This window comes from Salmo salar, chromosome ssa10 (assembly GCF_905237065.1).
Source record: "Salmo salar chromosome ssa10, Ssal_v3.1, whole genome shotgun sequence".
NCBI classification, from domain to species: Eukaryota; Metazoa; Chordata; class Actinopteri; order Salmoniformes; family Salmonidae; genus Salmo; species Salmo salar.
In genome coordinates, this window is record NC_059451.1 from 20,267,032 (window position 1) to 20,281,393 (window position 14,362).

The 14,362-nt window shown below is 41.8% G+C and overlaps 1 protein-coding gene and 1 long non-coding RNA gene across 2 annotated transcripts; one reads left to right on the top strand and one right to left on the bottom strand.

Moving 5' to 3' along the window:
* The first annotated feature begins 2,264 nt into the window (after positions 1–2,264).
* LOC106613728 (uncharacterized) lies at positions 2,265–7,468 on the top strand. The gene is made up of 3 exons (XR_001330546.2): positions 2,265–3,176; positions 3,546–3,632; positions 5,130–7,468. It is a non-coding gene; the product is annotated as an uncharacterized lncRNA (long non-coding RNA).
* LOC106613727 (transmembrane protein 221) lies at positions 3,945–8,129 on the bottom strand. Its single transcript, XM_014216279.2, has 3 exons — positions 7,636–8,129; positions 7,005–7,090; positions 3,945–4,908 (listed from the first exon to the last, which is right to left on the bottom strand). The coding sequence occupies exons 1-3, from the start codon at positions 7,929–7,931 to the stop codon at positions 4,376–4,378; spliced, it is 915 nt and encodes a 304-aa protein (XP_014071754.2). The 5' UTR covers positions 7,932–8,129; the 3' UTR covers positions 3,945–4,375.
* Positions 8,130–14,362: the final 6,233 nt, after the last annotated feature.

Sequence of the window (14,362 nt, forward strand, 5' to 3'; positions counted from 1 at the left end):
TATTTTTTTATCCTGAAAAACTCCTCAGTCCTTAATGACTACAAGCATACCCATGACATGATGCAGCCACCACTATGCTTGAAAATATGGAGAGTGGTACACCATAATGTGTTGTATTAGATTTGCTGCAAACATAACACTTTGTGTACAGAACAAAAAGGTAATTGCTTTGCCACATGTTTTGCAAAATTAGTTTAGTGCAGGGGTGTCAAACTCATTCCATGGAGGGCTGTTTTTTGTTTTTTTCCTTTCAATTCAGACCTAGACAACCAGGTGAGCGGTGTTCCTTACTAATCAGTGACCTTACTTAATTCATCAATAAAGTACAAGGATGGAGCAAAAACTCGCAGACACTCGGCCCTCTGTGTTCCAAACCAGATGCATGTTTTGGAATATTTTGTATTCTGTACAGGCTTCCTTCTTTTCACTGTAATATTGCAAAAAATACACAAGAACGTGTACTCTGAGCATGTGCTGACCAACTGGCAAGTGTCTTCACTGACATTTTCAAACTGTCCCTGACTGAGTCTGTAATACCAACATGTTTCAAGCAGACCACCATAGTCCCTGTGCCCAAGAACACTAAGGTAACCTGCCTAAATGACTACAGACCTGTAGCACTCACATCTGTAGACATGACGTGCTTTCTAAGGCTGGTCATGGCTCACATCAACACCATTATCCCAAAAACCCTAGACCCACTTCAATTTGCATACCGCCCAACAGATCCACAGATAATGCAGTCTCTATTGCACTCCACACTGCCCTTTCCCACCTGGACAAAAGGAACACCTATGTGAGAATGCTATTCATTGACTACAGCTCAGCGTTCAACACCATAGTGCCCTCAAAGCTCATCACTAAGCTAAGGACCCTGGGACTAAACACCTCCCTCTGCAGCTGGATCCTGGACTTCTTGACGGGCCGCCCCTAGGTGGTAAGAGTAGGTAACATCTGCCACACTGATCCTCAACACGGGGGCTCCTCAGGGGTGCGTGCTCAGTCCCCTCCTGTACTCCCTGTTCACTCATGACTGCATGGCCAGGCACGACTCCAACACCATCATTAAGTTTGCCGATGACACAAAAGTGGTAGGCCTGATCACCGACAACGATGAGACAGCCTATAGGGAGGAGGTCAGAGACCTGGCCATGTGGTTCCAGGATAACAACCTATCCCTCAACGTGATCAAGGCAAAGGAGATGATTGTGGACTACAGGAAAAGGAGGAACGAGTACGCCCCCATTCTCATCGACGGGGCTGTAGTGGAGCAGGTTGAGAGCTTCAAGTTCCTTGGTGTCCACATCACCAATAAACTATCATGGTCCAAACACACCATGACAGTCGTGAAGAGGGCACGACAAAGCCTATTCCCCCTCAGGAGACTGAAAAGATTTGGCATGGTTCCTCAGATCCTCAAAAGGTTCTACAGCTGCACCATCAAGAGCATCCTGACTGGTTGCATCATTGCCTGGTATGGCAACTGCTCGATCTCCGACTGCAAGGCACTACAGAGGGTAGTGCGTACGGCCCAGTACATCACTGGGACCAAGCTTCCTGCCATCCAGGACGTCTAAACCAGGTGGTGCAGATGAAGGCCCTAAAAATTGTCAAAGACTTCAGCCACCCTAGTCATAGACTGTTCTCTCTGCTACCGCATGGCAAGCGGTACAGGAGTGCGAAGTCTAGGTCCAAGAGGCTTCTTAACAACTTCTACCCCGAAGCCATAAGACTCTTGAACAGCTAATCAAATGGTTACCTCGACTAACCTGTGCCCCCGCACGTTGACTCTGTACCAGTACCACCTGTATATAGCCTCGCTATTTTACTGCTGCTCTTTAATTATTTGTTATTTTTAACTTAACACTTATTTTTCTTAACTGCATTGTTGGTCAAGGGTAAGTAAGCATTTCACTGTTGTTTATTTTATTTTTATTTAACTAGGAAAGTCAGTTAAGAACAAATTCTAATTTTCAATGACGGCCTAGGAACAGTGGTAACTGCCTTGTTCAGGGGCAGAACAACAGATTTGTACCTTGTCAGCTCAGGCATTTGAACTTGCAACCTTTCGGTTACTAGCCCAATGCTCTAACCACTAGGCTACCCTGTTCTATTCGGCACATGTGACAAATACGATTTGATTTGATTTGTAAATAAGGTTAGTGTTGGCCATTGGCCTTATGCTGAAATCCCTCGGTGGTTTCTTTCCTCTCCGGCAACTGAGTTAGGAAGGATGCCTGTATCTTTGTAGTGACTGGGTGTATTGATACACCATCCAAAGTGTAATTAATAACTTCACCATGCTCAAAGCTATATTCAATGTCTGCTTTTTTATTTTTACCCATCAACCAATAGATGCCCATCTTTGCAAAGCATAGGAAAAACCTCCCTGGTCCTTGTGGTTGAATCTGTGTTTTAAATTCACTGCTCGACTGAGGGACCTTACAGATAATTGCATGTGGGGTACAGAGATGAGGTAGTCATTCAAAAATCATGTTAAACACTATTATTGCACATAGAGTGAGTCTATGCAACTTATGTGATTTCAGCAAATGTTTACTCCTGACCTTATTTAGGCTTGCCATAACCAACCGGTTAAATACTTATGGACCAAAACAGACTGAAGTTTCAGGCGGTCTTTTCAAAGAGCTTTTACACTAAAAGGGCATTGTCATCATTTTCAAAATGTCATAGTATTATTCCATCCTCATAGTGTGTAATTAAATCATCTTGAATAAATTAATGTGACATTTTTTATTTCAGAATCTAGACATAGTCCTAATTTTAGAGCACACTATAAGTATAAGGAGTATAATGACGCTTTTATATTGTCTGTATCATGTACGGTTCACGGATAATACGGTCTTACATTAGGCATATGTAAGACTAAAACGGGCCTAAAATGTCCACTTTATCACGATTTTTCTCATTTTCTTTTTGTGATAAAAATGTAAAAAGCATATCAAACATTGTTCCTCCCAATTAAGTTTCTATGTAAGAATTGGCCAAAATATTTTTTGCTGGCATGGAATCGCCCTTGTATTTATTTAACACATATTCATCTTTTCATTTCCAGTGCAGTGAAAAGCATGACAAACAGCAGCCTGCACTTCAAAAGCATAGATGGGCTCAGCCATCAGCATGAAGGTGCAGATCAGCATCTCCCAGTGGTGCAGGTAGGAGGCAGTAAACAACCAATTCCACTCACCTTGACTCTGGGACACATGAACAATTCTGTGTATCTTTCATTTGTCTGATTGCCCACAAACCCCCATTCACCACAGCTGAGGATATATATATTTTGTTACATTTCCCTGCTCAAGCTAAAGGGTGGAGTTGATGAGGCTGATAAACTTATTTTGAGTGAAAGCCAAGATAACCTGTTCATAGCCACCATTTCTTGCGTTTTTTTTTTTTTCTTTGCAATCATCATCCTTTCTTTCATTCTTTCATCACACGTTCTTTGCATGATTATTTGCCATTTTTATGTTTCTCTAAGATTTACGCTTTCTTCCTTATTCCCCCACATTGTCACATGCACACAGCTCACATGAAGTGAACCCCCCCCTCTCCCATTCCTCCTGACACTCTACCCCATCCACTTCCTCCTGACTTCTGAAAGACAGTCCAAGGTTAGTCGTTCCTCAGGCATCACACTCAAAGCTATACTCAGCTTTAACTCGGCCACAAGGACTTCTAGGCACTCACTTGAAAATCTGGAAAAGTGCACTAGAATGAACCTGAATGTGCTATTAGACTACTGGTTTACATCAACTGTTCCACTTTATGTTTTAGGACAGTGTGTTTTGTAACAACATACTCATGGTTTGAAATGATTTTTAAAAACGAGTTTATTCACAGTTATGAAAAATGTTTTGTTTACAGTATGCAGACTAGACACTACAGAATGTCTCTATACATTGTGCAATATACAGTTTTGGCTATATATTTCATAGATCATTCTTGGTCTTTACCAAACACTTGAAAATGAAAGCATTTATTAGCAAATCTTTAAATTGTATAATCACATCGCAACAAAAGCATTAGCTGTAACTAGTAAGTCACTAATATGTTCCATTGGAATACCAGGAAGTAAACATTCTACAGAGGGCTTAATAGTGATGGAATCAAACATGGTTTGTGTGTAAAAAGTCAATAGGGATGTTAAGAAAGGTGTATTAAAATGACAATTCCACTATATAGAAATGTACAGTAATGGTAGTAATGGTGCCTGGGTCATGGAGGGATAGCTCAGACCTTTTATATAGCTTCAGCTATTTTCTATCCATATTCTATCCATATTCTTCAGAACGGTAGATAGTATGGGCGTAATGAACTAGTCTTGTGCTAACTGCGATGACTTGTGCAGTGCATCTCACACTAGAGTAGAGTCTTTACTGGAGGCCCCTGACTTGCGGGCCAGCACGCTTCTCATCTCATTGTTAATGCCATTCCATGGTTTAGACGGAGACTGCAGCGGCCCTGACTCTGTCGACAGGGTCCTGTGCATTCTCAAGCCACCCCCACTCCCACCACTATTGTAGCCGTCCTTGTCACTGCCGTGACTCTGTGGGCCATGGGATGGGGAATGATGCTGGTGATGCTGCTTTGGGTCAGTACAGGGAGGGTAGGACAACTGTCGGTGGAGATGGGAGTTGTTGCGGTGCCTCCTGGGTTTGTCCCCGTCTTGGAGCTCGCCGTGGCGGGCGGCAGGGGTGCACCCTCCGTGCTGGTTCTGGTACACTCTGTCAGTGTGCTCCCCACCATGGTAGTGTTGGGCGGTGCGGGCAGCTTTGACCAGTGAGTGAATCACGATCACCAGCAGAATCAGGATTCCTGAGGCCAGTACGCATGCGCTGGCGATGCCTGTCTCTACCTCAAACACCAGCAGCATGTAGATGGACATAGCTGCAGTAGATAAAGGGACAGAGAGAGAGTGAGACGGACATAAAGAGAGAGCGCCACAGAGTGACAGGTACAGAAAGACTAGTTTATTACACTGTGAGAAAGATCACCATTCAGGTCCCTTTTTCTCCCAGGGATGAATAACTCTAAATATTGTAGTGCATTGCCATTGTTTTTTTAGTGTGTATTTTACTCTATTTGACTAATGTTTGGTCATCTTTCAGCAGTTGAAGACCAGGAGTGCTAAAGGAGGGATGAGAGAAGCACAACTCTGGGATATGATGATGACGTTGTGGAATTGCACAGCTCCCTCTGAAAGGGAGCTGTGGAATCAGGGGGTCATCCACCCTCCATTACAATGGTGCACTGCCTCCCACCTGAACTAGGCATTCACTGGAATGGAAAGTCAACAGCTTGCCTTGCCAGGACCTGCCTTAAGACACGTCAGTAATGCACTTCTGTCAAATACGCCATTGTGTATCAATCAGTTGAAGGGACTCTGAAAGCAGTGACTTTTGCCTCTGCTGCAAATTAACTGGAGTATATTTGTAGAAATCTGAATGAATTTGTCCTTTCTAGGGTCACGCAAAGCTCTATTTGGTACAAGCTGTTATTGTTTAGCAGTTGGTCTGAGCGGATGTAATGTCTGATAAATTAATCTGCTTTAGCTAAATGAAAAGTGCTTTCACATGATGTTATGTGGGGTGACTACAGTGTTTATAATACTACCAAATATATATTCCAGACTTGGAATTGTTTCAACTCTCTACCCAAGGCTTTTACTTGCGACATATAGTTAAATGCACTAAAGAGTAACAATGGGTACATATTGAAGATGTGCATGCTCATCCCCAGAATGTTTTTACGTGTCTATTTTCAAAGGATAAAGATAAGAACATTAATAACTTCATAGTTAAGAACACTATAACATGGAAGAAAATGTACGTTTTCTACAAGAACCAATATCACTTCCTAAAAGCACAACCTTATGGAACAATCCTTGGATCGCTTTTCAGAATTCACTGCTAAATTGGTTCACATGGAAAACTAAATGCATAGAAACCGTAAATTACTTGGTAACAGAAAATACATTTATTTCCATGACCGAATTAAAAAGTAATTTTGGACTGACCAATGTAGATAGTTTCAAATACATGCAACTTAAAAGTTACATATCACAAAATGTTGCTTTTAAATCATTTAGACCTCAGAGCAACCTTGAGGGAATCTTATTTGAGTCAGAAAAGGAAGTTCATATGATAGGGATATACAAACGCTTGCAGAGAGCATATCCCACTGACAAGCACTTAGAAGAAAAAAAAACTGTTGGAACCAAGATTTAAGAACTGATGTTGGCACAAGATGGAGGGAAAGTTGGAGCATAACTAAAGAAATTACAATTAATGAAAATGGAAGCTAATGTATTGAATTTATTATACAAGAGACAAAAGTTCACAAATTCTACAGCACAAGGTAGGGTCATGTCTTAAGTCTAAAACAAATAATGAATCAATAATCCATGCTTTCTGGGAACGCTATGAAGTCCGGAAGTTGTGGGTGGAGCTAGAAATGTGGCTGTCAGAAGTATTACAATGTAAATGTACTTTTAATCAATCTGTTTGCATATTTCAAGACATAGCATGTGGGGGTATAGTGATACCCGATTTGTTGGACGATTCTCTTCTCATTTTGAAAAAACATGTACTAAAAACATAGAAATCAATCCACCATCATTAGCACAACAGAAAAATATAATGATTTATTATTTAAATAATCAAAAGTGTGCGGGCAAGAAACAAAATGGTGCAGTTTCAGGCCGTGTTGCGGAAAGTGATGCAGATGCTGGAGATGGGGGTTTGTGCTAGTGGGTCTGGGAAGGTGTGATGTAGTTAATGTTTGTATGATGTTTGTATGTGTATGTATTGTTTCGAAAATATCAAATTAAATCTTACAACAGCAACAACAACAAAAAATACTACCAAATATGTTGCAGTTTGTTACTCATGATATAGCCAATGAGTTTGTGGTGCCACTTGTAAAACATTTCATTCAAAGAGTTCATTATGGCCCTTACTGTTTACATTTTTGGTCAGTCTTACCTGCTAAGTATACTGAAACCCCAAGGCAAAATAATCCAATGGCCACATGTCGGACATGTTGGCTATGGAATAGGAACCAGTCTGCTCTATGGGAGGAAATGAAGAAAATGCAAGCAGTGACAATGATGACATGATCATATGTTGATGGGTATTGTTCAATTAGTTCACAATTATTTATTTGCACCAAAATAAATAAATAATTTCAAGGTTCAAATTAGTTGGTTAATAGAATGCTTTGTCATTACTTGCACTGGAGTGCACAGAGGCTAGATCTATATGAAAGTCATAAAAAGCACAGACACAATTCTAACCCAACGCGGGAAAGAACTAGGCCACTGAGGTCATAGGCTGTGCACTGCGTGTACAACGAGGGAACGCTATTGTTTTGTCGAACGCATACTGAGTTCAGAGATGGGAGTGGGGTCGGTCAAGCAGCCTCTGTCTACACCTGGTACACACGGAAAGTGGTGAATTTAGAAGAATGTAATATTCTTACTTTAATTTCTGTCAATGTCAAACTTTAATATAACCGAAGCATGTTATTCAACAAAATAAACTGCAGGTGCATCAGTGATACAATTCTTGCCTACAACAAATACATTATCCTTAAAGTATGTTGATGGATGTGTACCTTTCTGTATCTTCTCCTCTGCATATCTCGGTTGTAAAGTAGCTGTGCAGAAGGCAGACCACGACAGAGCTCAAATTGAGCGTGAGGGAGAGAGCAGAGAGCACTGTAGACACTGGCATCAGCACTGCCCAAACATTAGTTGGCACGATGGAGATGTTGGGGGGTGATTCCTTCACAGCAATCTGTTGTGATTGTATCTGGAAAATCAGAACGACTGATAGCAGAGACATAATCCCAGATAGGATCCCTAATGAAGACAGGACCATCAAAGACCGCTGGCTATAAACGTACCTCATATTTGGGCTATAAATCACAGACTGACATGGGCGCACCTATCTTTGGAAAAAGTTATCCCGGTCGGAATCTCCTTTATCCTCGTACACGCGTTATCTTTCGCAACCTCTTCAGTCTGCCATATACTGTATCTGTAAAGAGTTGACACAATTGTGAATAGGAAAAAGTAAGAAACCTGGGATTGAGAGAATTTGCGTGTTATTTGCGTGTTGTGCACAAGCACCCGACCCCCCACCGAGCATGTGATGTTTTTAAAATCCCCGGATTAAAAACTTCGCAACAACAATGGGTTTTTCAATTGGATTCTCCAAAACAATGCGTTAAGATGCTCGTCCGAAGCAGTCCCCTGCCGGAGGGAAAACTGTTTGCAATCTTTAGAAAACTGTTCACTTTCCTTTCCAAAACATGAATTACCCCCGCATGAATGCATTTGTTAAACATGTTAAAACAATTGCAGTAGTGCGCTTTGAATTTATACTTCAGATACATTTGAAATGTGAAGAAAACATTGGTCCCAAAAACATCAGCCTCTATTTGATTGTGACCAGGTCTATGATTTTTATTTATATTTGTTAGTCTAGGCTACAGTTATATATTTGGTGCAGTTTAATGCTATTGAAAATGAATAAGGATCCACCAAAAGACATGAATCCGTTCTCGATACCTTTAACCTCTATAATTAGGCATTACCTGTAAATCAAGCAATAGAAGCCTCCTGGAAATGAATCCCAATAAACAGCTGGCTGCAAACTGGTCACAGAGCAAAACGTATTATATGTTTTATGTATAGGCTAGGGGTTAAGGTTAGGAGTTAGATTAAAGGGTTACTGTTACGCTCGTCGATGGAAGGATCGGACCAAGGTGCAGCGTGGTAGGCGTACATTTTACATTTATTAAATGGACATCAAATACAAATGAAAACGTAACGTTCAGTAGGGCATACAGCACAGTACCAAAAACAAGATCCCACAAACTAAGGTGGGAAAAAAGCTGCCTAAGTATGATCCCCAATCAGAGACAACGATAGACAGCTGCCTCTGATTGGGAACCATACCCGGCCAACAAAGAAATAGAAAAACTAGAATGCCCACCCAAATCACACCCTGACCTAACCAAATAGAGAAATAAAAGGGCTCTCTAAGGTCAGGACGTGACAGTTACATTTATTGTTCGGGGAAGGGTTAGCTAACATGCCAAGTAGTTGCATGCTAAGATAACATGCTAAGTGGTAGCTAAAAAGTAGTAAGTAGTTGCAAAGTTACTAATTAGGTAAAATGCTAAAGTTGTCCGTGATGAGATTTGAACATGCAACCTTTCCCTTCTCATACTAAATGGCTCAAATAACATAGCCTAATGTAACATATCATACTAAACAGAGTTTCACTGATTTTAGTAACATATAATATGCTTTCTCTGAGACCAGGCTGAACTAAATAGTGTCTATATTGGTTATTGTTTTGTGTTTCATGCAAGAGCTTCTTAAGGGTTTATCATAGTCCAAAACGTGTACATGTATGCACGGCAGTGTTCTAGAATATTGGACGGTTGACTTTTATAGCCTACTTTTCTAACTATCAGCACAACTCAAGCAATTTCTCCAACTCTCAATACATTCAAATGAATAGAGGATGTGTACCAGAGACGCATTGGTTGGGAATTGTAGGGAGGTGCGTATTCCATCTGCTCAGAGCCTTGTAGCTACTGTATTTCGAAATGGGACGCTGGACTATCGCGTCCTAACAGTGGTGGAAAAAGTACCCAATTGTCATACTTGAGTAAAAGTAAATATACCTTAATAGATAAGGACTCAAGTAAAAGTCACCCAGTAAAATACTACTTGAGTAAAAGTCGAAAAGTATTTGGTTTTATATATACTTAAGTATCAAAAGTAAATCTAATTGCTAAAATATACTTAAATATCAAAAGTAAAAGTATAAATAATTTCAAATTCCTTATATTAAGAAAACCAGACGGCACCATGTTCTTGTTTTTTGAAATTTTGGATAGCCAACAAACAAATCGTGTGTTTAGTGAGTTCGCCAGATCAGAGGCCGGGAATGACACGGGATGTTGTCTTGTGCTGCTAAGCATATAAAATGGAACGAATACTTTTGGGTGTCAGGGAAAATGTATGGAGTAAAATTACATTATTTTCTTTAGGAATGTAGTGAAGTAAAAATGGTCAAAAATATAAATAGTAAAGTATTTTTACTTAAGTACTTTACACCACTGCGTCCTAGACGATGAGAAGCGATAGTCCGGTGTCCCATTGTGACATAGCCAAGTGGCTCTGAGACCACTTAGCTATGTACGCACAGCCTACTGTATGGTCTTGTCTCCGCCCTAACGATGGCAGTCGTTGTCCTAACGATGGGAGTCGTTGTATCATGGAAGGATTTTGACAGGAGTGAACCCTGAGAATTTGGCCTCTCTCTCATCCTTGAAATCTCCCCCTTTGAATCCAATTAACTTTTCAATGGTTGCCTTGGAAACAAACACTGAAATACCAAGAGACAGCGCACTGCTGTTGCTCTGTTGGTTTGAGGCTACTGCGCTGTGCACTCACCCACCTTTCCTTGTTGGCCCCTATAGGAACCTTAATCCATTTCACATTTGAAAACATTATTGTACATTAAATAGGCCTACTATTTATGTCTATCATCCATATAGACTATGGCTATGCCACTTTGGGTCATTAAATTCACCTCCATTTCTGAAGTTTCTTTAAGTACATGGATGGTCTTTTTGATATAGTAAACAAATAGAATACCGTTTTGATTTTATGCAACAAAACTTTGTTGTTGTATTTGATCGATTCAGAAGTGTAGGCTATAGCACATGTAAAATTCCACAACACCCAAAAGCTCTACAAACCAAAGCTTATTTAAGGTATACTTTTTTAAATGTACTGATGCAGGTCTCACTAGCAATGAGGGGTAAGGGAAATGTTCTCTGCATGTGATTGTCTGACTCTATCTTGAAGACAGTAGGACAACTGTAGAGCAGCTAAAGGTTGGGGGTTTGGGGTAAAGGTCTGGCTCAATGCTGTTCTGATGGAGATAAGCTCGCGGCTATGAAAGTGCACACAACAAAGAATTGCTCTCACACATGCACACTGACCATGGAGTCTATTTCTGAATTCGACAGCCCCACCACACACACTAAAATGGCAGCCGCTGATGTTGTCGAAAGCAGAAGTGAGCAGTTTCAGGAAAACAAAAAAGAAGTCTAAATGTGAACACTTTCCAAAGGCTCCTTCATCTGTCTTAGAATGTACTCTCTTTTTAATGTGATTCATAATGCTTGTGGGCATACATGCTATGGCCACGATACTGATATGTAAACTTTGTTACTGCATCGAAACGACTAACATACAGTATATCCTACATAATGAATAACCTTTAGACAAAGTGTCAACACTGTTTCTATGATTCTTAGCAGGTGGTTTTACTCTTATTTACATGTGATGGTTATGTTTATTCTCCACTGAATTGGGTGAATCTAGCTGCACACAGGGATGCAGCCTATAGCAGGGGTGGAAGCGGCCCTCTGAGATGTTGCTAATTCTTGCATCATAAAGGGCCTCCTTTAAGATCATCAAGTGTGTGTATGTGTGCAACCGTGTGCTTGTGTGAGCGCACATTGGTGTGTTTGTGTGTGTCTTTGAGTGGCGTGTGTGTGCGTAGTGCCTGTGTGTGTTAGGAGTGTCTCTGTGTGATTGCTCGATGTTAATAACACTTGTCCTTAAATTATTTTTAGGAGTAATGAAAGCAATGTGCCACCTCCCAAAAATAGTCAAGAATTGTGTAGCTCGTATAAATGATTGAGTTATTACCTCTAAATATATCCATTAAGATAGTCCACATACTATCTTTTGGCATCTTTGAAGTGACAAATGGATACTGTATATAATAAACTATGACAGTACTATGTTTGGCCTAAGGGATGTGGCTGTATTATTGAAGAGTCAAAGCCTTGATTAGCTGAGTGAGATCAGTCAAATGGTAAGAAGGCTATTGTAGATCTAACAAAATCAGGCAGAACCAATAGAAGTAAGACTAGTAGGACTAGTAGGCAGTGAGATTCAATGCAGTGTGTTTAGAGATTGTAACACAGCAGAGTAAGTACAGCGCTATTGGATATGGGATCCACTTATTGCCAGTATATTTACTCACCTATTGAAATGGACCAAAATAGAAACTGGACAAAGTGAAGGAGGAATCAAAGTTACCTATCAATAGAAAACTTTTAGAAAATCCCATGCATCATCACATCGTTTAAAGTTCAGTAGCCTTCCTTTCTTTTGATCAGTTCATTTCTGTTTTTGTCTTTTTATCCACCACTATTCCCTTCTATTCTTAGGCTGCACTATTGATCATTTACCTTAAATGATCTATCTACTGACACACAGCCAATGTAAGTGAGTCAACAAGCAAGTGAGCAAATAGGGAGCTCCTAGGATGTGCTGTGAGACAAAATGAAAGGGTTACTACAGTAGCTTATTTTTAATGTAAAGAAAATATGGTATTTTAATGCACAATCCAACTCATGGCATACCAATGATAGGCCTTCATTAGAACATCTCTGACCAAGAACATTTTGTTTTGAAAACCCAAGACAGTGACCATCAATAGACATATTCTCTGTGGTTTACCTATGTTTTTATCAGAAAAGGGCACAGAAAGCACAATAGTCAAAAATAGCATATCTATGAACGACACAGACCAAGACCAGGCTTACTGTGTAGCTTATCTTGTGTCTGATCTCTGTGTGTGTGTGTGTGTGTGTGTGTGTGTGTGTGTGTGTGTGTGTGTGTGTGTGTGTGTGTGTGTGTGTGTGTGTGTGTGTGTGTGTGTGTGTGTGTGTGTGTGTGTGTGTGTGTTCACCTAACACAAAGATGGGCAAGTTGCAATAGAACATCTTCAAGTGGAATGAAGTTGAAGAGTAACTGTATATGAGAGTATCAATGGCCTGCAGGACAAGATGTTTCCAAGATGGCGTAGCAAACGTGGTTTGTCGTCCTCTCGTTTACTTTTTGTCTTTTTTGTATATATTTCAATTTATTTTCAATCTCTTTTCCATTTTTAAATTAAATGTGACACGGATCTGCTATTTTTTTTAGACCTTATAGCCTGTCACGCCCTGACCTGAGAGAGCCTTTTTATGTCTCTATTTAGGTTTGGTCAGGGTGTGATTTGGGTGGCCATTCTATGTCCTTTTTTCTATGTTTTTGTATTTCTTTGTTTTGGGCTGGTATGGCTCTCAATCAGGGACAGCTGTACATTGTCTTAGCTGATTAGCTGTTGTTGTCTTACCCGTTGTTGTCTTAGCTAGCTCTTATCAGAGTGTGCGCAACTGGTCGAAGGAAGTCAGGTGCAGGAGAGCAGAGATGAGTGAACAGGCATACTTTATTCAGGCAGAGGAAAACAGCTGGACGCAACTGCGTCACAACACTCCAGCCCAAGGGAAAAAGTAATAGCGCACAAATAACAAAACCACGGGTTACAACAATACCCGGCGAAAAACCAGGCTGTAGCGTAACATACGTAACGAACGAACAATACCACACACAGACATGGGGGGAACAGAGGATAATATACACGTAGAGTAATGAGGGGATGTAAACCAGGTGTGTGGGAAAACAAGACAAAACAAATGGAAAATGAAAGGTGGAGCGGCGATGGCCTGAAGATCGGAGACGTCGACCGCCAAACGTCGCCCGAACAAGGAGAGGAACCGACTTCGGTGGGAGTCGTGACAATACCCCCGCCTTGACGCGCGGCTCCAGCAGCGCGCCGACACCTGCCTCAGGGACGACCCGGAGGGCGAGGTGCAGGGCGATCCGGACGGCGACGGTGGAACTCCTGCTGCAGTGAAGGGTCCAACACGTCCTCCACCAGAACCCAGCATCTCTCCTCCGGACCATACCCCTCCCACTCCACGAGGTACTGAAGGCCCCTCGCCAAACGCCTCGAATCCAGTATGGAGCAAACGGAATACGCCGGGGCCCCCTCGATGTCCAGAGGGGGCGGAGGAACCTCCCGCACCTCAGACTCCTGGAGCGGGCCAGCCACCACCGGCCTGAGGAGAGACACATGGAATGAGGGGTTAATACGGTAATCGGGGGGAAGCTGTAACCTGTAACTAACCTCGTTCAGTCTCCTCAGGACTTTAAATGGCCCCACAAACTGCGGCCCCAGCTTCCGGCAGGGCAGGCGGAGGGGCAGGTTTCGGGTCGAGAGCCAGACCCGGTCCCCCGGTGCGAACACCGGGGCCTCACTGCGGTGACGGTCTGCGCTGGCTTTCTGGCGCAGCACGGCCGCTGGAGGTGAACATGGGCGGCGTCCCATGTCTCCTCTGCATGCCTGAACCTGTTGTCCACTGCAGGAGCCTTGATCTGACTCTGATGCCAAGGCGCCAGAACCGGCTGGTA